General features: G+C 58.4%; 3 protein-coding genes and 1 long non-coding RNA gene across 12 annotated transcripts; 3 read left to right on the forward strand and 1 right to left on the reverse strand.

Moving 5' to 3' along the window:
* Nucleotides 1-321: 321 nt before the first annotated feature.
* Cdc42ep5 (CDC42 effector protein 5) lies at nt 322-5,042 on the forward strand. The gene is made up of 3 exons (XM_027921283.2): nt 322-523; nt 1,042-1,177; nt 4,519-5,042. Exon 3 carries the CDS (start codon nt 4,519-4,521, stop codon nt 4,972-4,974), a length of 456 nt encoding a protein of 151 aa, XP_027777084.1. The 5' UTR covers nt 322-523; nt 1,042-1,177; the 3' UTR covers nt 4,975-5,042.
* A 743-nt stretch (nt 5,043-5,785) lies between these two features.
* Nucleotides 5,786-7,733, forward strand: Leng9 (leukocyte receptor cluster member 9). The gene has a single exon (XM_027921280.2). The coding sequence runs from the start codon at nt 5,953-5,955 to the stop codon at nt 7,474-7,476; it is 1,524 nt and encodes a 507-aa protein (XP_027777081.2). The 5' UTR covers nt 5,786-5,952; the 3' UTR covers nt 7,477-7,733.
* Nucleotides 7,454-18,895, reverse strand: Leng8 (leukocyte receptor cluster member 8). 9 transcript variants are annotated; one of them, XM_071604717.1, is made up of 17 exons: nt 18,787-18,895; nt 17,293-17,385; nt 16,448-16,619; nt 15,973-16,074; nt 15,127-15,237; nt 14,113-14,365; nt 13,672-13,813; nt 13,216-13,419; nt 12,915-12,983; nt 12,533-12,811; nt 12,320-12,460; nt 11,942-12,227; nt 11,347-11,448; nt 11,191-11,259; nt 10,965-11,094; nt 10,679-10,886; nt 7,454-8,728 (listed from the first exon to the last, which is right to left on the reverse strand). In XM_071604717.1, the coding sequence occupies exons 2-17, from the start codon at nt 17,328-17,330 to the stop codon at nt 8,566-8,568; spliced, it is 2,469 nt and encodes an 822-aa protein (XP_071460818.1). In that variant the 5' UTR covers nt 17,331-17,385; nt 18,787-18,895; the 3' UTR covers nt 7,454-8,565. The 9 variants fall into 9 exon arrangements, with proteins under 9 accessions (XP_071460818.1, XP_027777080.1, XP_071460819.1 ...); XM_027921279.3 differs by lacking the exon at nt 12,915-12,983; XM_071604714.1 differs by having other exon boundaries at nt 8,689-10,886; nt 13,672-13,810.
* Nucleotides 18,896-18,962: 67 nt separating this feature from the next.
* Nucleotides 18,963-20,509, forward strand: LOC114079835 (uncharacterized). Its single transcript, XR_011705314.1, has 2 exons — nt 18,963-19,620; nt 20,186-20,509. It is a non-coding gene; the product is annotated as an uncharacterized lncRNA (long non-coding RNA).
* The last annotated feature ends 359 nt before the right edge of the window (nt 20,510-20,868 follow it).

Raw genomic sequence — 20,868 nt, forward strand, 5'->3', positions numbered from 1 at the left:
GGGTGGCTTCAGTCAGGGACAGTTGTCTAGGGGGTGCCCCACAGCAGGGCTCAAACTGTCCCTCTGCAGACCCTTTCATTCTCCTGCTGGTCTTAGTGACTCTCTCTCCGTCTCTCTCCCTCTCCCAATCTGCACACAGGCACTCCCCCACCAGCTGCAATCTGGAAGAAATTACTCTAAATTACTGCTAAACAGCCAGACTTCCCCAGTGTCAGGAAATTCCAAGCTGGGCAGGGGGAGGGCCCAGCGCATCCACCCCCAGCCCTCTGCGTGTAGAGCACACCCAGGCCTGGCCTCCTGCCCCAGAGCCAGCGGAGGGGCCTCAGCTCTTGCACCACTGCTTCCTCGTCCTTTAAATCCTGGAGGCAAACTTTTTGGGGATAAGGAACGCTGGGAGGGGCTTGTGGCTTAACCCTCTCTGCCCAGGAACGAGGAACAGAGCCAGACGGAGAACTAGGTGTGACTTGGCTCCTGCTTGGACTCCTTCCATGGCCCCCGAGAGGGGCTGACGGTTCTCCTGCAGGTAAAGAAGAAAGCCTATGCCAGGGCTTGCTAGGGTGGGCTAGGACTGGGCCTGGACCCTGGGTCTGAGGGAGGAGGCTGGGCCTGGACCCTGGGTCTGAGGGGAGGAGGCTGGGCCTGGACCCTGGGTCTGAGGGGAGGAGGCTGGGCCTGGACCCTGGGACTGAGGGAGGAGGCTGGGGCTGGACCCTGGGTCTGAGAGAGGAGGTTGGGCCTGGACCCCTGGGTCTGGGGGAGGAGGCTGGGCCTGGACCCTGGGTCTGGGGGAGGAGGCTGGGCCTGGACCCTGGGTCTGGGGGAGGAGGCTGGGCCTGGACCCTGGGTCTGGGGGAGGAGGCTGGGCCTGGACCCTGGGTCCGAGGGAGGAGTGCCCCCTCCCCTACAGGAGAAATAAGAAAGCCAGGGGCTGGGTCTCCTGGACCTGGGACTGCGGGGGCGGGGGCGGGGGGCTTAGGAGGTGGGAGCCGACACCGAGGTCCTGAGTCCTCTCCAGGTTCAGTGTGACACTTCCTCCACCAGGTGAAATCCCGCCCCGAGGAAGAAGGAAGAAAGCGCGGGCGGGGGACTAGGAGGCGAGGCGGAGGCGGACTCTGATACAGGGAGGGTCCCAGCCCGAGCCCCGCTGTCGCCTGCCCCGCTCAGAAAGAACCACGAGGTAAGGGGCGATGGTGGGCAGGGGTCCCGGGTCCCGACTAGAGGGAAGAGGGTCAGCCCGCCAGAGGCTGCTGTGGCTGAAGTCCCGGCAGCAGCCACGTGGCCTCGGAGGCCCGGGAGGCCCGCAGAAATCCCGGAGTGCGGGGTCTCGGCTCCGTCCCCCACCGGCCGCACCCCTGTTCCCGCCTCTCCCTCGGGTCTGAGAACCAGTCCGGCGGGATCCGGAGCCGGTGGTTTCCGCCCTGTTGGGCAGAGGTGAGCCGGCGGTGCCCTCCACCCCTGCAGCTGGGTCGGGCCCTGCGGGGGGCAGGAAAGAGGGGGCGGCCGGTGGAGGGCCTGCAGCCTGGGAAGCCTGCTCTGGGCCTGTTTGGTGTGTCCCAAACAACAGCCCCTCTGTACGAGATGTGGCCAGTGACGAACTTTTTCCAAGCATGACCTCATCGCCCGAAGCCCTACAACCCTGCTAGGGGGCGATTAGAGCCCTTGATCTAGAGGACACCCAGGCTGGGAGGAGGGAGTGACTTGCCCAGGGTCTCCGGGGCTAGCTAGGAGAATAGGTGGCATTGGAAAACTCTTTCCTCATCTAAAATGAAAAAGAGAAAAGAAAACCACATACATCTAACGGTGCAAGGGCATGCTTGGCGTTTGTATCAGACTGAACCCGGGCAATTGCACAACCCCGTGGCTATAAGCATATGATATCATCCTTAGACTCGGGAGTTCATCTGCCTGGGCGCCAAATCTGCCCTGCAACATTTAGTCCTGTGTGACCTAGGGCAAGATACCCAGCCTCTCTGTATTGCAGCCATCACACTTCTGTAAAATGGACGTTAGAATCTCAGTCTCCCCCTAGTTGGTTGTTTTGAGGATTAAATGAATTAGTTCATCCTGTGAAACACTTAGACCAGTGCTTGATCTAGAATAAGTGCCTTGGAAATAAAAGGCAAGTGTGGCCAGTGTGCTTCATGATGTGCCTGGTTTTCAGAGGGTAAACCCAGGGCTAGGCTGAGGAACTTGTTCAGGATGCCACCAAAAGGAAATGACAATCTGAGCCAAGCATGCATGATGTCAGAAACCACCATCTTAAAGCGCTACCCGGTGCTGGAAGGCAGCTACCTTGCCCCCGTGTGGCACTAGGACAACGGGCGCCCTGAAAAGGGGGCAGAGGGAGCTGCAGGGGAGTGGTGAGTTCAAGAGGAGCAGGCAGTGGAAGGAGCCCTAGCAGGACTCTGGAGTCCCACAGAGCTGGCTTTGTGAGCTTAGGCAAGTCAGGGGTCCTCTTCTGGCTGGCTTCCTTCTCTGGGACCTGGGGGAATGACCCGAGGTGGACTCCCTTCAGCCTTTCTTAAACATTTCACTGAGTGCTGCTACTACGCTCAGATTGGGATTGGCAGCATCTCACCAATCCTTGCCAAAAGACTCTGAAGTATTATATTCGTATCATTCCATTTCCCAGATGAGGAAACGATGTGGGAAAGGCTAAGCAGTTTACCCAGGGCTTCACAGCCCTGGGCACAGCCACAGCCTACCCCGGGTGGCTGGCTTCCTGATCCACCTTTCACCCCCAACTCATGCAGAGCCAAGTGCTGAGATAAAGGGCACTGCTTGGCACCTAGAGAGGACCTTTAAATTATGGACGGAGATCCTTTAATGAGTTGATCATTTAAAAATAAAATGTTAAAAGAGAATGGATCAGAGTAGTTACCATGATGTAAGGACTGCCTTATTTCATAAAGATTTTGTTTCTTTTCTAGGGGAGGAGGGAAGAGTGGTTGCGTGCTGGGTTACAATAAAGGTGTATTTATTCATGTAGGTTAAGGTTGGAGAAATGTGATAAATACTGGGGAGATGGCAAATCAAGACCGGTTTCCCCAGAGGGAAAAAAATGCAAAGTGTGTGTGTGTGTGCGTGTGTGTGTGTGTGTGTGTGTAGGGCAGTACTTAGAATACATCCATCTAAACTATTTTAAGTTCTTTCTGCTGTGCTTTTTTCCACACTATTGCTGATATACCCCAGAATCCTGGTCACTAAAAACAATGTTGGCTGCATTGTTTGGTCATTCGGTTTTACCAAGTCTTATCTTTGTTCTACACTCTGTTTCACACTTGTTTGGGGAAACATTTTCCCCCAATACTAGCCTACTAGCTCTGCCAACTGGCTAACATCTCCCCCCGCCCCCCCCCCCCCCCAGTACTGGAGATTGAACCAGTGGATGCACTACTGCTGAGCTCTCATTTTTATTTATTTATTTTGAGGTGAGGGTCTGACTAAGTTGCTAAGGCTGGCCTTAAACTTGGGGTCCTCTGCCTCAGCCTCTGTCATTGCTGCACCCAGTTACAGCTGGCACAATTATAAATATTGTTTTATTTAATGGAGCTTTGCTATGTGCTCTGTAAGGAAAGCAGTATTATTTCATCCACTTTATAGATAGGAAAACAGAAAGATTAATAGATCTCAATTCATATAGTTGGCAAAGGGCAGGGCTTCGATTGAAACAACAACAAAGGCTTTTCATCGTAATAACTGTGACTGTGAAAACAAAGTCCTTCCCAGGAGTTCCATAAAAAACTGCCCAGTTCCAGGACATGGCGGAGGCTGGCTGCACTTCCGTTTGCTGTCCAATCCCAAAGAGCAAGAGTGCACCTAGTCTACAGTTCTCAAGCAGCTGGCTTCAAATATGTGTCGTGCTGCCATTTTTAACCCAAGAGGGGTTCGCATTATTAGTTTCTTACAAAGTATGAGGATTGTATTGTTAGGTTATGGTCTCTCAAACCACATCATTTAAATTACAAAACGCTGTGCGAATATTAGCATCCCCCAACCCCCAAACCTCCCCAGTTAGAACTTGCTATGGCTTTTGTGCCTCTTCGTGTGTCGTGTGTGTGTGTGTGTGTGTGTGTGTGTGTGTGTGTGTACACTAAACCTGCCTTCCCTAGTGGACAAAGTAGGGCCTGTCTGCAAGGATGGGTCCTGGGGAATCTCCAGACTCATCTAGCTGGAGTTTCTACCTGTCAGGTTGGGAAGCGTTGTGCAGGGAATGTGGAGGAGCTTCTTTCTGCCTGACCTACAGGAAAGTTCTAATATCAGTTCTCAGGACAATCAGCAGAGCGCCTTGCGCGTTTTGGAGTAAGGCAGGCCTAAATCTGAATCTGAGATTTGAGTCCAGGTATCTCTGACCTTGGACCTCTCAGAGCCTCAGTTTCCCCACCTGTAAAATCTGAATCATCACCCCCCCACCACCCTGTCCTAGCGAAGAGCATCCTTCGCGAGGACCGCACGGCTGCGGGGCAGGGCTGGGCAGGGCTCCCAGAGATGCGGCGCTGACCGCCTGTGACCCCACAGATGCCGGTGCTGAAGCAGGTGGGCCCCGCACAGCCCAAGAAGAGGACCGAGCGCGGCGCGCTGTCCATCTCGGCGCCGCTCGGCGACTTCCGGCACACACTGCACGTGGGGCGTGGCGGCGACGCTTTCGGGGACACCTCCTTCCTGAGCCGCCACGGCGGCGGACCACCCTCCGAACCCTGCGCTCCGCCCGCGGGGAGCCCACGTAGCGCGACGCCGGCCGCAGTGCCGCAGCCCGCAGCGCCCGCCCCCCGCCCATCGGCTCCCGCCGACCCGCTGCTGTCCTTCCACCTGGACCTGGGCCCCTCCATGCTGGACGCCGTGCTGGGAGTCATGGACGCGGAGCGCGCCGCGGCCGCCAAGCCCGACGTGGACGCGCGTCTCGAGGCGCAGCACCCCAGGGCCCGCTGCCGCCCCAACGCCGACCTCGAGCTGGACGATGTCATTGGTCTGTAGCCGTCAGGTTCCCCGCGCCCTCCCTACCGGCACCCCACTTCTGCGCACATAAAACGGCTAAGGTTTGCGCCCGGGCTCTGTCTGTTCACTTTGGCGGGTAAGGGGAGAGGAGAAGAAAAGACTGTGGGGCCCCAGTACTTGAGAGTTGTGCTTGTCATCCAGACTAGGTCGATGATTGGCAAGTAAGGGTGAGATGCGGCTCCTTTAAGGGCCCCCGAGGCGTGGCCAGGCCGTTCCTGGCCTTAGGGAGCCGGGCGCGAACCGGCCGCTCCTACTGCCTCTTTCATTCATCAAATGTTGACCGAGAAACACTGCCCCCGGGTCTAGGTGCCGGGCCTCAGACGCAGCCCCGGCGAGGCTGCAGAATACCGAGGCCTGGCAGCCACTGCGGCCTTGCCCCGAGCGTCTCAGGTGGCCCCTACAGGGTGGGGCCACCATTTATTCTGGGAGTGGTCGCAGAGGGAAACAACTGGGAACCCCTTTGGAGCCTCAAGGGGCGTGGTTCCGGTGCAGAGGGCCAAGTCCTCAAATGATGGGTCGCCCAAGTCTGGGCACAAAGTTCAGCCTGAGCCTGTAGGCGTCTGGGGACCTTTGAGTTCCCAGAGGCGCAAGACTGCACCTGCGAATGCTGAACTGCGGGTGGGGCCAGGCTCCCTCCGGCCGGCTCTGAGGCACAGGGGGTCGGAGTAGGGGTGTCCACCGCTGGCCTAGGGGCGGGGCCGGGAGGCTTAGGGAACCCCAGACGGGAGGCAAGTGTAAATCACCCTGGGGGCGGGGCCAGTCCCTCCAAAACCTCCCAGGGGGCGGGGACATGCTGATCAACCAACTGGGGGCGGAGCTCTGTAAATCAGAAGGACTAGGTGCCCGGGACAACGGGGGCTAAGGTACCAGGTGTGGTGCGGTCGCCAGCGGCTAGAGCCAAACTCCAGCGCGGCGCCGTGCCAGCAGGGATCCCTTGAGACCTCAGCACCCACAGTGATGGCCGGGCAGCCAGGACTGCTGCCGGAGGGCGCCAGCGAGGACCCCGCATCCCCGCCAGCTTGCCGCTTCTTCCTGGAGGGCCGCTGTCGCTTCGGCGCCCGCTGCCGCCAGCCGCACCCCGGCGCCCAGGCGCCGCCTGGCCGCGGGGCAGAGCCGGAGACGGGGACCAAGAAGCCGCCGCTACGCACTGCCGCGGCCGTCATCCAGCGCATCCGCTGGGACCCGCGCCTCGACCCCGCCGACTTCTCGGTGGGCTACGTCGACCGCTTCCTGGGTGTGCGCGAGGAGCCCTTCAGCGCCTTCTGCTGGGACGAGCCGCTGGCGGCGCTGGGGCCGGGCGTGCTGGCCGTGCCGCAGCACCGCGTGCGCTACTTCCGCTTCCGCGGCCGCCTGGTGTGGGACCGCGCCTCGCGCACCGACCTCGTCTTCGGCTCGGGATCAGCGGCCGGCCGGGGCCCCACCATCCTGGACGCACTTGATGGCGAGGACGCACAGGAGACCCCGGACCACGAGAGAACCTGCGAGGCCCCAGCGGGGCGGGAGAGCCAGGCTGCTCCCGAGGGAGCGAGCAGAAACCCGGACTGGACGGAGCTCCGGGAATCCGACCTGGAGGAACCCGGAAGAGAGTGCGAGACAGCCACGGAGCCGCGGCCGAGCGGGACCACCGACGCGGGACCATCAGTCCCGAGGAGGCATCTCGCAGAAACAGAGAGGGCAATAGGGGCGTTGAAGGCAATAGCGCCCCTCGGAGCCACAATGCTACCAAGCAGGGAGGTGCAGTCGCCGGCAGCCCCAGGAATGTCTGTTGGGGAGATGGATATGGAGTGGGGTGTAGAGGACTGGCCAGAGGACGGTGAAAGGGACTGGCCAGCTAGAGCTGTGGCCCCTCGCCAACCCCGCCCTACACATTTCGTGGCCCTCATGATGAGCGATCTGGGGCTACAGGCAGAAGTAGCCAAAGCCCAGGAGCGCCTGGTCCAAGTCGACCCGTCCTGTGCTGCCTTCCTGGTGCCCACACATGCCCTGCACCTGACACTGGCCCTTCTGCGGCTGGCAGGCCCAGGGGAGGAGGCAGCCGCAGTCGGGGCTCTGAGACGGGCCCTCTTGGCCCCAGGGCTTCAAGCGCCCCGGCAGCTTCAGTTTAAAGACTTACTGCTCCTGAGCCACCATGTACTTTGTGCCCCACCGTCCCCCACACTGGAAGGCATGGCCCACGTGCTCAGCCAGAGGCTGGAGGCAGAGGGGCTGAGAGTGCTGTGGCCCCGAGGGGGATTACATCCCCACCTCACCCTGGCCAAGGTGCCCCATGGCTCCCAAGTCCACCTCCCAGAGCCCAGGTTCAGCCTGGACCAAGAGCTGCAGAGCCAGCCCCTGGGGCGAGTCTGGCTGTGCCGCATGGGGAAGGCAGGTAGCACCTACCAGTCCCTAGCTGACATACCCCTGGGGCCACACAGTGAAGGGGGACACAGGCCAGGCAGAAAGGACAGTGCTTGTGGGGTTGTGCTCTCTCTCTCTGTTTAATTTTGGTATCTCTCAAGCTTCCAAATGGTGCTCAGTGCTCCAAGGAAAGAATGAAGGAGGGGAAGGGAAGGGAAGGAGGGGAGGGAGGCAGAGGAGGGACATCTGGAAAAAAAGCAGCCTGACAGTCCAGCTGTTTGCAAACTCATAGCACATCCTCCAGTTACATGGCAGAAGAGGAAGGGAGGACCGAAAAGAAAAGGGGAGGAAGAAGAAAAAATAACTTAAATAAACACACACACAAAGAAAAGAGAAGGAAACATGACGTGAGCTGGTGATCCATGAAGGCGGGAGGGAGGGAGGGTGACCGGTTTACCTGTGCTGAGCCAGGGAGGACTGGGAGCAGGAGGGGAGGGAAAGGGAAAAAAAAATCAGAAGAAACATTGGGGGCGAGGAAGGAGGGGACACGGAGACAACTTAATACAACTTGAGACGAGGCGGCCCGGCCGGCAGGTCCCGCGATGGCCTCCGGAGTCCTCAGTGCGGTGTGGTGGCGCTGGTCTGGTGGTGGTGGTGGAGGAGATGATGGCGTTGGCATTTCTGGGGTGAGGGGCCAAGGGCGGGGCATAGTCTCTAAGCAGCTCCCCTCACCCCAAAACACTGAGGCCCCAGAGGGCTGGGCAACAAGAGTCTGTGAAGAGGCAGACGAGGCAGCGGGCGTGGGCTGGTATGCTGGTGACCCCACTGCAGGCGGGCGCGGGCTGGACGGCCTGTCTTCTTTCCGCTGGCCCCCCGGCATGGGATGGGCCAGCGCGCCAGGTCGGGTACCGGAGTAGAAGCTCGAAAGAGAGAGAGAAAAAACACTGAGACAGCATTAGTGGAGGTGAAAAGGGGACAGACAAGCCTGCAGACCATGTCCCCAACCTCCATGGCCCCCCCTCCCCAACCCGTCCCTCTGAGGCAAAAAATAAAAATGTAGAAAAATCTCTGTACAGACTCCCCGGTGGGAAACGGGGGCAGGGACGGCGGCTCTTCCTGGAGCCCACTCCCCACAAATTAATTTACAACCCAAGTCCATGGCTCAAAAACAAAATCCGCAAAGGTGGCACTGGGGGCCCCAGCCCCTGCCCCCGCCCCATCCTCGCTGGGTGCTCAGAAGGCTGGCAGCTGCGCCAGGCTGAGGCGACAGTCGATGCTGGAGTTGTCCGGGCCCGTGTAGGCCAGGCCCAGGGGCTCTAGGAAGGCCCGGCAGGCGGCCTCGCCCTCGAAGGCCAGCTCGGCCTGCAGGTAGGAGACTGGCAGCGCAGGGCGGAAGCTACGAGACAAGAGGAGAGAGTGATGAGGCCGCGGGCGAGTGGGCAGGGAGGGCCCCACAGGCAGGGAGCGGGTGCCCCCAGCCGGGCACCCAGAGTGTTGTTCCTCGGCACAATCCCTGCTGGCTCCCCCTGCACCTCCCAGCCTCCCCCCCCCCACTGGGGCTTGGGGGAACCTGGGGTGAGGCTGGTGACCCCAGTCCCCAGTGTGCCCCCCCTTGCCCTCACTTACCTGTCCAGGAAGGAGAGGGGACAGGAGGGGAAGGGCCCAGCTGGCTCCTCCACTGGCTGAGGGGCAAGAGCCAGACAGGGAGTAGTGCGTGGGCATGGGAGGGCCAACAGTGCTACCTGGGGAGCCCTTGCTGCTGCCCTATGGGTCAGAGTGCCCCCGGAAGCTGGGCACAGGTGCTTGGCCAACACTCATCCACAGACCCCTAACATAATGACTTTTGGTTCCAATTATGCTACACTACTCATTGTACATGTGTTACAGTGCCAGGAAACAGCTGTCCAGAGCTGCCTGTGAGCTCTACAGACTGTCACTCTGCCTGACAGGCACAGGAAGCAGCACCAAGTGAGCCAGAGGCACTACATATTGGAAAAGGGTCTGCCTGCAAAGCCCTGCTTCCTGTGGCCCTAGGACAGGACAGCCTGCTCATCTGCCACCTGAGCTGACCTCCCAGTCCCTGCAGGGACATGGCTCTGAGGTCTGCCTGCCAGGAAGAGCTGTGCCAACTTCACAGGGGGAAGGCGCTGAGAGAATAAGGTCAACCATAGGCCAGAGCCCCACCTACAAGGGCCATTCCTGGTTATGCTGCCATGGCCATGGCTGAGTATCTATAAATTAATAAGGAAACAATCACTTGCCAATCACACCCCGTGTGCAGCAGTACAGCTCAAGGGCTGCCCACCAAGGGGCCCATCAGGCCACACGGGGCTGAGCAGCCCACTGCCCCCTGACTCCCTCCCCAGCTAGTGACCACATCCCTGGCATGGTGCCCACAGTCCCTATTGTGGCTCAGCCTCTCCCTTACGCAGGCTTGACTGGAACTAGATCCCAGAATGGGTTTCCTGAACTTCAAGCTGATGGTGCGCCCCTTACTCCGAGCCATCCTAGTTGCCACCCTGTTGCCTTCGTGAGGAAGGCCAGACTACCTTGCCTGGTGTTCAGGCTGCCAGACCAGGACTCCTCAACCTGAGGCAAGACTGACACTGGGCCTGGATGACTGCAGGGTATCCTGTACACCAAAATGCGGAGCATCCTCCCCTGGCCTCTGTTCCCCCAGATGCCAGGTGCATCCTCCTTAGTGTGACAATCAGAAATGTCTCCTGATGGTGCCCAATGTCCCCTGGGGGCATCTCAACTCCAACTGAGAACAGGGAGTCTACACATGAGTCAAACATGGCTTCCCCAGGCCAAAAGAGTAAGGCACACACTCTGTCAGCAAGACCTGCCCAACCGAGGCCTTTCGGCAGCACCCCAGTGTGGCTGGCCCTCACCACACCTATCCTCCAACACGTCTGGCATTCCCAAAGAAGCTGAGTAGAAGCAGGACCTGTCTCAGTGGAAGAGAGGCCCCCAGCACCCCCCCCCCCCCCGCCCCAGTTCATCTCTAGGCCAGGAGCAAGTAAGGAGTACAATGGGTGGGCAGAGGCCCTGGAAGGGGTGCCAAGAACCCGGAGAGAAGTGAGGATGACCAGGTCCATGGTGACATGAACAGGAGAGAAAGAAAGACACAGAGAGTGGGAAAGAGAGCTGGGAGTATTGAGGTAAGAGGTGGAGAAGAGACAGAAGAGGGCCAAGGACTGCGGTGTGAGGAGGAAAGCAATGAGGTGAGTACAGGAGGGTGGGGAGATGAGTAGCAGATGGGAGTGGAAGGCCAGGGGCGAGTGGAGGGCATTGGCCTGGCAAGGCCACAGTACAGAGGGCAGGAGAGCACAGCGCCACGTACGTTTTGATCATTGCCTTGAGGGCAGCCCTGCGCTCCCGGTCTGCAAACTTGTCCACGAGGTAGCCAGACATGCAGGGTGCATGGCAGTAGAGCCGGAAGAAGCGGTGGTAGTTGCCCAGGGCCCATGCTGCCCGCAACGCCAACGCGTGGGCCACACAAGGGTCTGCCTTCAGCTCCCGTGTGAGGTACGCCAGCTCTGTGGTGATGTCTGGGCCGAAGACACACATGTCAGGTGGCAGGGCACCACCTGCGCGCGGTGTCCTCCCACCTGGGGCTGCGCTCCCACCTCCAGAGTTCTTGGTGAAGATGTAGTAGAGGATCCTGTAGGCAGTAAACTCGCCCACGTTGCCTGGCAAGTTCTCAGCATACAACGACTTGAGCTGTGTCTGGCACTGGTTAAACTCTTCGTGGTCACCCTGAGGGCAGGGGCATGGAGGAGCATGGTAAGGCCCAGGCAGGTGCAAACAGCTAGCTGCTAGGGAGGAAGCGGTAGGCCTTCACCAATCACCCACCTTCTCCAAGGCAATGCGGGCATGGGTCTCATATACCTCCACCGTGAACTCTGTGCGGATGCCTTGCACCTGGGCCAGGGGGAGAGCAGGAGTTGCACGGGGCAGGGAGAATCGGCAGGGCAGCCTACACAGGGTCCCTCCCAGTGTCCACCTCACCGTCAAGTCCTGCCGGATGGACTTCATCTGCTCACAGGCAAAGGCGTAATCCTGCTTCTCCTTCCAGTGGGACTTCACCATGCACAGCGACTTTTTCAAAACCTAGCAGGGAATCGAATCCAAACTCAAGAAGGGATGGCGCAGACATGTCCAGGCCATCCCCCTTCCACTTGTGCGACAGAACATCAAACCCATGCTAGTGACTCCACTGCACCGCAAATGAGCAAAGACGTACACACGCCAACACAGACCACCCCTCGGCTCCTGCACACACAGGGCCTAAGTGCCTTCTCCTGTGGCCACCCAGCTCCACTACGTGCATGGGACAGACTGTACTCTCTGACGCACAGGGAGGGGGCCAAGGCGCAGGGAGGCCAAGTAGTCCTCTGGCAAGGCTGTGAGTCCTCAACGGCAGGAGCCCAGGCACAGGTCTGCCGTGAGTTCTCCTGGACAACAATCTGCCAGTGTGGCGACCCGCAGGGCCTGGGCCACACCCACACAGCCCGGCCCACGTCCTCTGCCACCCTCCTGGGGTTGGCCCCCCAGGCCTGGTGCCAGCACTTCATGGGGCAGACCTGCCCTGCTGGGGACTTACTGCCACAGGGCGCACGGTGGAAGGGTCAGGGGCGCAGGTGAGACGCAGGTAGTGCTTGGTGATATCAGGGCAGGTGCCCACGATCTGCAGCTCCTGCCAGTCAGGGTCAGCCCCGCTGCTCTCCAGGCTGCTCATCTGCAGCACCAGGGGCTCAAGGCGCAGGCGGCGGGAGTGGCCGTGCTGAAAGCGGGCTGCCCGCTTCTGCTTCTTCAGCTCGCGCTCTGGGTCCTCGCACTCCGGCGCTGCCATCTTTTTGCGGCTTCGCTTGCTAGGAGCCAGATCATGCCTGGGAAGAGACCAGGCGGGTGAAGGAGCCAGGCACCCCTGGCCACCTGGAAGCCCAGGCCTGGGACATAGCCCCACCACCCAAAGCCTTACCTCTTCCCACGCTGCGCCCTGCCTCGGCCCCGGTCCATGTGGGCCCCCCGACCTCCCCGGCCCTTGGGGGGTGGGTTCCTGCGGCCCACAGGGTGACACTCATTGCCCGAATAGGAGCTGTCAGAGTCCGAGTGGGAGTCACTGCACAAGGAAGCAGGCGGGTCACGCCTCGAACAGTCCTTCCCAGCCACCCTCCAACCCAAGGCTGCGCACCTTCTCCGGAAGTGGCGGGTGGGGGACCTAGAGGAGGAGCGGGAGCGGGAGTCCGTGCTGGAGGAAGAGCTGTTGTCCTTCATGAAGACATTACGGTTGCCGAACTTGGCGAAGCTGCTGCCCCGGGCTCGGCCAGCACCCCCGGCCCCTGGCGTCCCTCGCTGGGACTGGGCACCCCCGCCCCTGGTCACTGATCCTGCCCCCCTGGGAGGGTGAAGGCTGCTAGGGGCCTCCCACCGCTTCTTCTTGGGGCTCTCAGGCACAGGCTCCCTGGTCAGCCTGAGGATACAGCAGGGCAGGGCATCACCAACCTGGCAGCCAACCAGCACATCACAGACCGCTCCCCCAGCCCAGGGCACCACCTCACAGGAAAGGCACTTACCCAGGCCATGTGGATGCCGTGGTGCAGGAAAGGGAGCAAGCCCAAGGTTCTTTGTGTCCAGGCTGTGCTCTTAACCACCAAGCAGTGCATGTCACCCCAGCCCACAGCTCTCCCCACCCTGGGACCCCGACCGTGGCCTCCTGGCCACTACCACACTACACCCTCCAACCCAGGACTTCATGCCCCGGGCTGCAGCTTTCTGGCTCATTTCTCTCTGGAGCTGCTGGCTCCTGGGCCCAGGTCTCCAGCCCAGTACTTGGGAGCTCTGCCCCTGCAGTACCACCCTCCCACCCAGACTGACCCAGGCAGCGGCTCCCGGCTCCAGTCAATGGTGTAGGCTGAGCCATCCTGCAACCGGGCCTGCAGCACCTCCTTGAGCAGCTTTTCTGTCCGGTCTTTGTCCTCCTCGGACTCGCAAGCAGTGAAGCATCGCTCCACATACTCCTTCATGTCCTGGGGCCAATCGTCAGGCTTCCCAGATAGGTTCCCACGGGTGGAAGGCCCGCTATGGGGAAGGCAGACCAGGACCCTCAGCCAGGAGGACCCGAAACCCAAGCAGACCCTCATGTGGCCACTCAGCTGGCAAGTGAGCCAGATACAACCTGAGTATTCCTTCCCTGCCTCACTTAGTGCTTGGGGCAACCCCAGGAATGAAGCTTCCCCCCTCTGGAGGAGCAAACGGCCTCTGGGAGGGAGCTTGCCAGAGCACAGACTGCATACAGCACAGAGGCAGGCATGGGAAAGAGGTGACCGTCACCTGTGGTTCTGGGCCTTCTCCGGATTGGGCTGGGGCCCAAAGCTGCTGTGCTGGCCCTCTGTGCTGGAGCCAAAGCTTTGGCTGGTGACAGCAAAGGGCCGCTTCTGAATGTTGAACTTGAGACCTCCAGTCCCAGGGGCTGCTGTGAAGGTGGCAGACACTAGGGTTAGGCCCTTCCTCCCAGACACTCCTGGGGCTCCCCCGGAATGCAGAAGTGTCAACAGCAAAAGGAACCAGGCATTCGGGAACTGGAGAGGTCACACTCCAGAGAAAGGCCCAGGAAAAGCACACACACCTAGTTGTGGAGCAGCTCCCCCCAGCCTCAGGACCACCCTGACACCCAGACAAGGGGCACCCTATGCATCTCACACCCAGGAGCTCAGAGCTCTAGGAGGGTCCCTACCCGCCACCCTCAGACTTCCCACAGCTTTGCCAACTTACGCTTCATGCGGTTCCATAGCTGCTGGCCCTTCTTGGGCTTAGTAGGCTCACTGTAGGTATGTGGCCCATAGGCCTGGCCTGCAGGGGGCCCCGCCTGGCTGTGCTGTGTGGCTGGAGCTGTTCCAGGCTGAGGCCCACTACTCAGAGAATGGGCCCCATGTGGGGGGTTGGAGGGCTGAGGGGGCTGGGCTGCAGGCAGCTGCTGTGGAGAGGCCTGATAAGCCATGCTTTCGTCCATGCCAGGGACTGGGGGCTGCAGAAGGAAGCAGGAACTGAAGGTGAGGGCACTCTGGGGCCCTCGCTGAACTCAGCGCTCAGTCCGCATCCCCAGTGACTCCTGGGGTGAGTGCTCTGACTAACCACCCTTGGTGCGGCTGGGAGACTGAGAAGAGGGAGAGCCTGAGCAAGTGTCTAGGGCCCCAGCTGTTGGGTGGCAGCTGTCAGCGTTCCTACTCTGAAGAGCGAGTCCCCAGCATTAACAGCCACTGGAAGCCCCCATTCTCCTGGTCTCTGACCTCGCACAACTAAGACCCATTTGACTACCAGTATTCCCAGGAACCCTCCCTACCTCAAACAGCTGACTGAGACATGAGAGTCACAAGGCTTCTAAGAAATCATATGGGGGTGAGAGAGCCAGAGTCAAACCAAGGTTTATCTGGCTCCCATGCACCATCCCTCCAAGCTGCACATTAAATGCAAAGCCAGAATGCAGATCTGTGTGTGCAGGCGTGTGCACGCATGTTGGGAAAAAGGGAAGACAGGCGCCACATGACAAATAGCTCCCACCCTCTTCCAATGCTGCAGCCCCTGGCCTTGCCCAAGCCCTACACCCACCCTAATTTCAAAATTATGCTTTGCTCTCCTCCTTCTTAGATCAGGAGTTGAGTGGCAGCAAAAAAAAAAAAAAAGAGAAATGGTGAACAGCCTAAATAGCAGAAGACTCTTTACTGCTGGCCCCTCAAAACTGACATCCCTCCTCTAGCCGGCCTGGCAGCTGGCCAGGCATGGTGTTACCTGGTTCAGAGTCCCTTGGTGCTGGGGTGCCGATGGCTGCTGGGGCGTGGCTGAGCCATAGGAGCTGGCCATCCCATACTGAGAGGGGGAGCCGTAGCTCTGGTACATGCTCTGCCAAAGGCACAGGAGGAAGGGTTAATGGCAAGCTGTCCTTGTCCGCCTGTCTGCTGGGAACTGTGCACAATCTAAGCCTCTCTACTCATCTCTCACCCTTGTTCTATCCACTATACAAACACACCAAATCCTTCCTCATACGTCAAAGAAACAAAGGAAAAGTTAAACCTCTTTTGATCCCACGTCCCACTTATGACAGTTCTTACAAGCTCCATTCAACAAACACCACTGCCAACTCAATCCTAAATCCCGTGACAAAGAAATAAAAAGCAAAAACCCATGCTTTATAACAAACCCTGTGCTAAACACATGCACAGCGATAGGTGCAGACACGAAGCATGTTCTGTGTAGTATCACGAAGGAAAACAGAGTAAAGAAAAGCAACCCAGGTGCGAACCCTGCTCTAGGTAATGGTCTGGCAGGGAGCAGCTCTCTGAGGACACTTCCCAAGCAGAGACCTCCTCAGGAAAAGCACAGAGGAGAGAGCTACAGCAAAGCAAAGCATGGGTGGACTTGGTGTGTGCTCGTGTCAAGGTCTCACAGCAATAAGCAGAACTCGAAGAGGGGAGAGGTCAGAACCAGGCACGCAGGAGCCTGCAGGCCTTGAGGGCCATACAGGGCTTGCCTCATGGGCTGTGAGCTAGTGGGTTTCGGGCAGCATGCCTGTTCTCTCCACTCTATCAACCCCCCCTTGCCCACAACGAGGTGCCCTGCCCTGCAGAGGGCACTCACCATGGGATAGTAGTAGCTGTAGGGGTAGGCATAGTTGTATTGCTGGTACCACTGGTAGTACTGCTGTTGCTGCAAAGCCGAGGCTTCTGCCTGAGACACGTACTGCAAAACAGGAGCACCATGCCGTGAGCACTGGGCAGCAGGAGCCCATAGGCACCATGGCTCCCAGGAAGCCGGGCCTCTTTACTGATGGGTGTATGCCAAGGAGGGAACTAAGCCCATCTCTGTAAAGAGAACTTATCTCTGCTCTCAGACTTGGCACCTTTGAACCAGGAGCAGGACTTCCCTCTTCAGGGCAACATCAGGCTCTGGCTGCCTCAAGGAAATAGACCTTTCCCCCCTCAGCTGATGTGGATAACAGAAAAACACCTGTTTTGCCCCCTCAGGGTACCCCATCCAAGTGCTACAGGTGGAAACCAGGCAGAGGCCCTCCCACAGCAAACCCCACGGGGTTCCCAGGCATGTGGCTTCTCACTTGTGCACTGGCCACAGGCCCATTGCTGCTGGCCTTGGAGCTGCCGGCAGCTCCTGCTTTGCTGATGCTAGCCAGGGCCTGGCGGGCCTTCTCCCACTCTGGGTTCTCATGCATGGGGGTGTCCATGCCATTCTCTCTGTTGGCGCCAGCCACCATGCTGTATTGAGAGGACCTACAGAGAGAGGACATTGAATCAGTTTGTTTTCCCACTGCACACAACTGGACAAGATGACAGGGGGCAAACAACAGGCCCTGGATCCCATATCTAAGCTCCCTAAATTTTCTAATTACATTATGAGTATAACCAGCTTTTGCTTCAGGGATCTCTGTGAAGGATGAAAGGCAATCATCTGCTTAAGGTGCCTAATCTGGGTCTTGCACACAGCTTTTTAAACAAAAGGGTAGCCAGTATCATAGAATTTAACATAGGCCTTGTACCTAGTAGGCCTCAGTGTTTTATGAATCGATGGATTCTGTCTAACACTACTCATGATCAGCAGGTTATAAGGCTTTTTGGAAAACAAACAACAACAAAAAAAAAAACAAGCAATTAACAGAAGGTCAATGACTGCGTACTAAGTGTCAGAGGCTGCCTCCTCCCTACAGTTACTTGGAAGAATTAACAGTTCTCTGAAATGAAGGCGCAGAGGGGAAGACTTGCCTTGCCACACTACAACCCAGAGTGTAGTGTCCCTTTGTGTTTGGGGCTAGAAGTGCCCTACCCCAACCCCAGGAACTGCTATACCACTTTCCTCAGGCTGTATAAGATCCCACCCAAGGAGACACCCCTGAGCCTTGCTTCCATTGTCCCTCCCCGCTGGCCTCTGTCCCTCTACCCCACTAACCAATCCGTGCTACGTTGATCACCCACGTTGGCCGCCATCTGGACCTTGGGGTATAAGGGGTGGACCTCGGGAGCCAGACTGCTTTTTCACTATCTATGAGAGAAAGAATGAATTGGGAGATTCAAGAAACAGCAAGAAACATGTCATAAAATGAGCAAGAAAAGTAGGTGAACCCCGTGAGAAATCACGCAGAAAAGGGGAATCTGAGAAAGAAGGAACCACTGGGGTAAAGAATGTGAGGGGGACTCTGGGTATGGAATGGAGGAGCTAGAGTATGAGCGGAAGGCTCTGGCCTCTCTGGAGTGCTCCAGGTGGAAAACAAGGAAGTTCCCCCCAAGGAAAAAGGCCTGAAGTCCACATTAGGAAAGGGGGATGTGAGGGAAACCCTGAGACAGGCAGGGGGAAGCCCAAAGGAGGGATGGGGGACCTCAGCCAAGGGTAGGGGATCTGAAAAGAATTCCAGAGAATACATGTTCTGAGAGGAAACAGGAGGAGGAGAATACTCCAACAAGCAAAGCTTGAGAGACCCTAAGGCTCAGAAGGTTGGAAAGAGGGAAGCCTTTCAGGGCACTGCAAAGAGGGAGCACCTGGACCTGGGAGAACACAGGAGAATGGAGGAAATTTCTAAAGGAGAAGATGATTCCTGGAAGTTCCCCTGAAAAGCGTGCAGAGACTAAGGATGCCATAGGGGACCGACCGCAACGTAAGGAAACAGATTGTCAGGAAGCACCTAAAGGCTGATCTCTGAAGGTGCCCTGAGGGCAGAGAAGAGACCAGCACTGGAGGTTTCTAGAAGCAGGAGTAGGCGTGGGCCGGAAGGGGTGATCCCCTTGGTTGGGATCTGGACATGCTTTGAGAACACTAAAGAGGCCCCAAACATATTAAGAAAATCGTTAAGAGTCGGGTGGGAAATACCGGGAGAAAAGTAAAGAAACAAGGACTAAGGGGCCTGAACTCCTGGAGGGGTTAACTGACTACTAAGATGAATCCCATCAGACACCCCGTCTTACAAGAAGTTGAAGGATCGGAAACAGGAGCCTGGAGCTGAGTAAAGTCCTACAAAGGCGAAGCCATTAAAAAAACCCAGAACCTGCGTGGAAGCAGGTGGGACACTGCAGAGGAGGTAGATCGGGGTGAGGGCTGGGGTCTGGAGACGGGCTACAGTGCGGGGCAGACGCGAGGCCGGCGATGACGCTGGTGGCACCTGGCGGTCCCGCAAGCTGCGAGGGCGAAGGACGCCGCCTTTGCCCGGGAAACGTCGCCCGCAGCGCGGCAGCCGTCAAAGGGCCTGGGGCCGCCGCATTCGACGCGCACGCGCCCGGGGCCTCCGCGAGTCCCCACCCCCGCGGCGCGCAAGCGCAGTGCCCGCCGCCGCCACACCCTGCCGACGCTCGCGCGGCGTCCGTTGGCCCGACGGCCAAGAAGGCCGCAGGGGCGCGGGGCGCAGAGCCAAAGGGAAAACGTCCCCGCCCTCCCACCGCTCCCCACACCAACCAGGACCGTTCGCTCCCGGGACTCGTCAGCAGCGGCCCAAGGCGGTAGCACTACGGCCGCGACAACGCTCGGCCACCCGGCTGGCTTCTGTCTTCTTTGGCTTCGACGTCTTGACCGTGGCGTCCTGACGTCATGCGGCGGCTTCGCCCCGCCCCCTTCCCTGAATAGCCAATGGCCACCACCAGTGGGCTTGAGCCCGCCCTCCCGCCTACGCAAGCACGAGGGGGCTGGGACCGGCAGGCCGGAAGTCTGGGCGGGGACGGTGGCCCCGAGGGAACAATCGCGGCCGAGTTTCCCGGCCCGTCACTCTGGCACGCAGCCTTTTTTTTTTTTTGACTCCGCCTGTGGTAGCCATTGTTTTCCCTGAGGAGTAGACCGGAGTGACGAGGTCTGTGAGACTATTCACAGCACAGTGACGTGGGAGCCCGGGAGACGGGGATGGGCTCGGGGGAAGGGTGCGAGGGCAGCCTCCACCCGGAAGGGGGCGCGGGACGGCGCTCCGGGGGAGTCGGCCGCCGGGCGTCGGGGCTGGGTCCCCGGCGGCCGGGCAGCCCCCCGGTCGAGGGCGCCCCGCGGCGGCCCGCCATCCCGTTTCGAGGCTTCGCGTCCTGTCGTTAGCATTAGCACGGCAGATGCCACCCCGACTTTACCGGACTTCTTGCGTCGGAATAATTATTCAGATTTATGGGGAAAGTGGCAGAGCTCCTACTGAGTCGTGCGTCCTCCGCCCGCGTCCCCCCTGCGGTCCCCGCACCGAGAGCCGGACTCCGTGCGTTGAGCGCCTTTCCCGCTCCCTGTGTGCGGGTCTAACCCAGAGCACCTGTCAGACCCGAGGTGAGTGTCTCGGCTTTGTGAGACCCTTTTGCTTGAAGAGGCCACTGAGGTCCCTGCGGGGGGTGAGTAGCAAGACAGGAAGGTCCTGGCCAGCCAGGCCCTTGATCCTGGACCCCCCTTGCCTTTGGGCCCTCTGCTGTGGTTGTCCGACACCAGCTTCCCCTGAAGCGCTTTCTTCAGAGAGCCTTGCTGTGCAGGTCAAAGTAGTGTCGCCGCCAGCAGCTGCTGATGCACATCCTTAGGTGCGCGTGCTGCTTTTTCTGGAAATTGATTCCCCAAAGCAGGATTGCGGGGGGGGGGGGGGTCTACACAGTTTTGATTTTCTCCTGTATCAGTGGGTACGTTTTTTCAAAGGATGTGGTTCTAGCCTCTGGACTGTGTGTTGGATGCTCTTCCTGCAGCTCCTGGGCAGCCCAGGACAGGACCCGTTTCTAATTTCATAGCTAGTAGTGGAGCTGCTGGTTGCTTCACGTGTCTCCTGTTTATGGTGTTGGGAGTTCTGTTTCATGAATGTTCGTCTCAGTTACTAATTTTGTTTTAACTTTTTTATTCTTTTTGGTACCAGGGATTGAACTCAAGGCGCTCAACCGCTGACCCACATCCCCAGCTCTATTTTGTATTTTATTTAGAGACAGGGTCTCACCGAGCTGCTTAGCACTTCACTTTTGCTGAGGCTGGCTTTGAACTTTTGATCCTCCTGCCTCAGCTTCCTGAGCCACTGGGATTATAGGCTCCACCGCGCCCTGCTTCAGTCGCTAATTTTTAAATCGAGCTTTTTGTTGTCTATAGAAGTTTTTGCAGATGATATTCATGTGTTGAGAATAATGTATTTCTTTGCTGTATGTATCACACAGAGTTTCCCAGATTAAAAACTTGGTTTTTGACTGCATTTTGTTTTCATACTATGATTTGTCAAATAGGGTGTCTTTTCCCTTCTGGGCTTCTGTTATCTTGATTAAAGTTTTTCTCCCAACACCACCACCTGGATATACAACATAAAAATAATCGGATTTCTCTCAAAATACTTCTGTCCCTTCACACATGTAGGATCCCCACCCTGGTCTGTCTGGGTAGGAAGTTTTGCCTGGATGCAGAGCAAGCTGGCTGGGCACTGTTAATTGTGCTTGCACATGGACTTGGAGTTGGTCTTCCGTTGTGTGTACACACGTACACTTAATCTACTTCTAGCTGTGTTCTCTTTTCCTGTCAGGATGTGGTTATGGCTTTTAGAGGTGGAACCGCTGCTGA

This window comes from Marmota flaviventris, chromosome 18 (assembly GCF_047511675.1).
Source record: "Marmota flaviventris isolate mMarFla1 chromosome 18, mMarFla1.hap1, whole genome shotgun sequence".
NCBI classification, from domain to species: domain Eukaryota; kingdom Metazoa; phylum Chordata; class Mammalia; order Rodentia; family Sciuridae; genus Marmota; species Marmota flaviventris.

Bases quoted from the DNA above. Each gene is read 5' to 3' on its own strand.
- Cdc42ep5 (XM_027921283.2), top strand. From the start codon at position 4,519: ATGCCGGTGCTGAAGCAGGTGGGCCCCGCACAGCCCAAGAAGAGGACC.
- Leng9 (XM_027921280.2), top strand. From the start codon at position 5,953: ATGGCCGGGCAGCCAGGACTGCTGCCGGAGGGCGCCAGCGAGGACCCC.
- Leng8 (XM_071604713.1), bottom strand. From the start codon at position 17,330: ATGGCGGCCAACGTGGGTGATCAACGTAGCACGGATTG. The intron at 12,984-13,215 runs GTCAGTCTGGGT...TTGGTGGTTAAG, and splicing joins AGCCGGGAGCCGCTGCCTGG to AGCACAGCCTGGACACAAAG. The intron at 12,812-12,914 runs GTAAGTGCCTTT...CTGTATCCTCAG, and splicing joins ACGGCATCCACATGGCCTGG to GCTGACCAGGGAGCCTGTGC.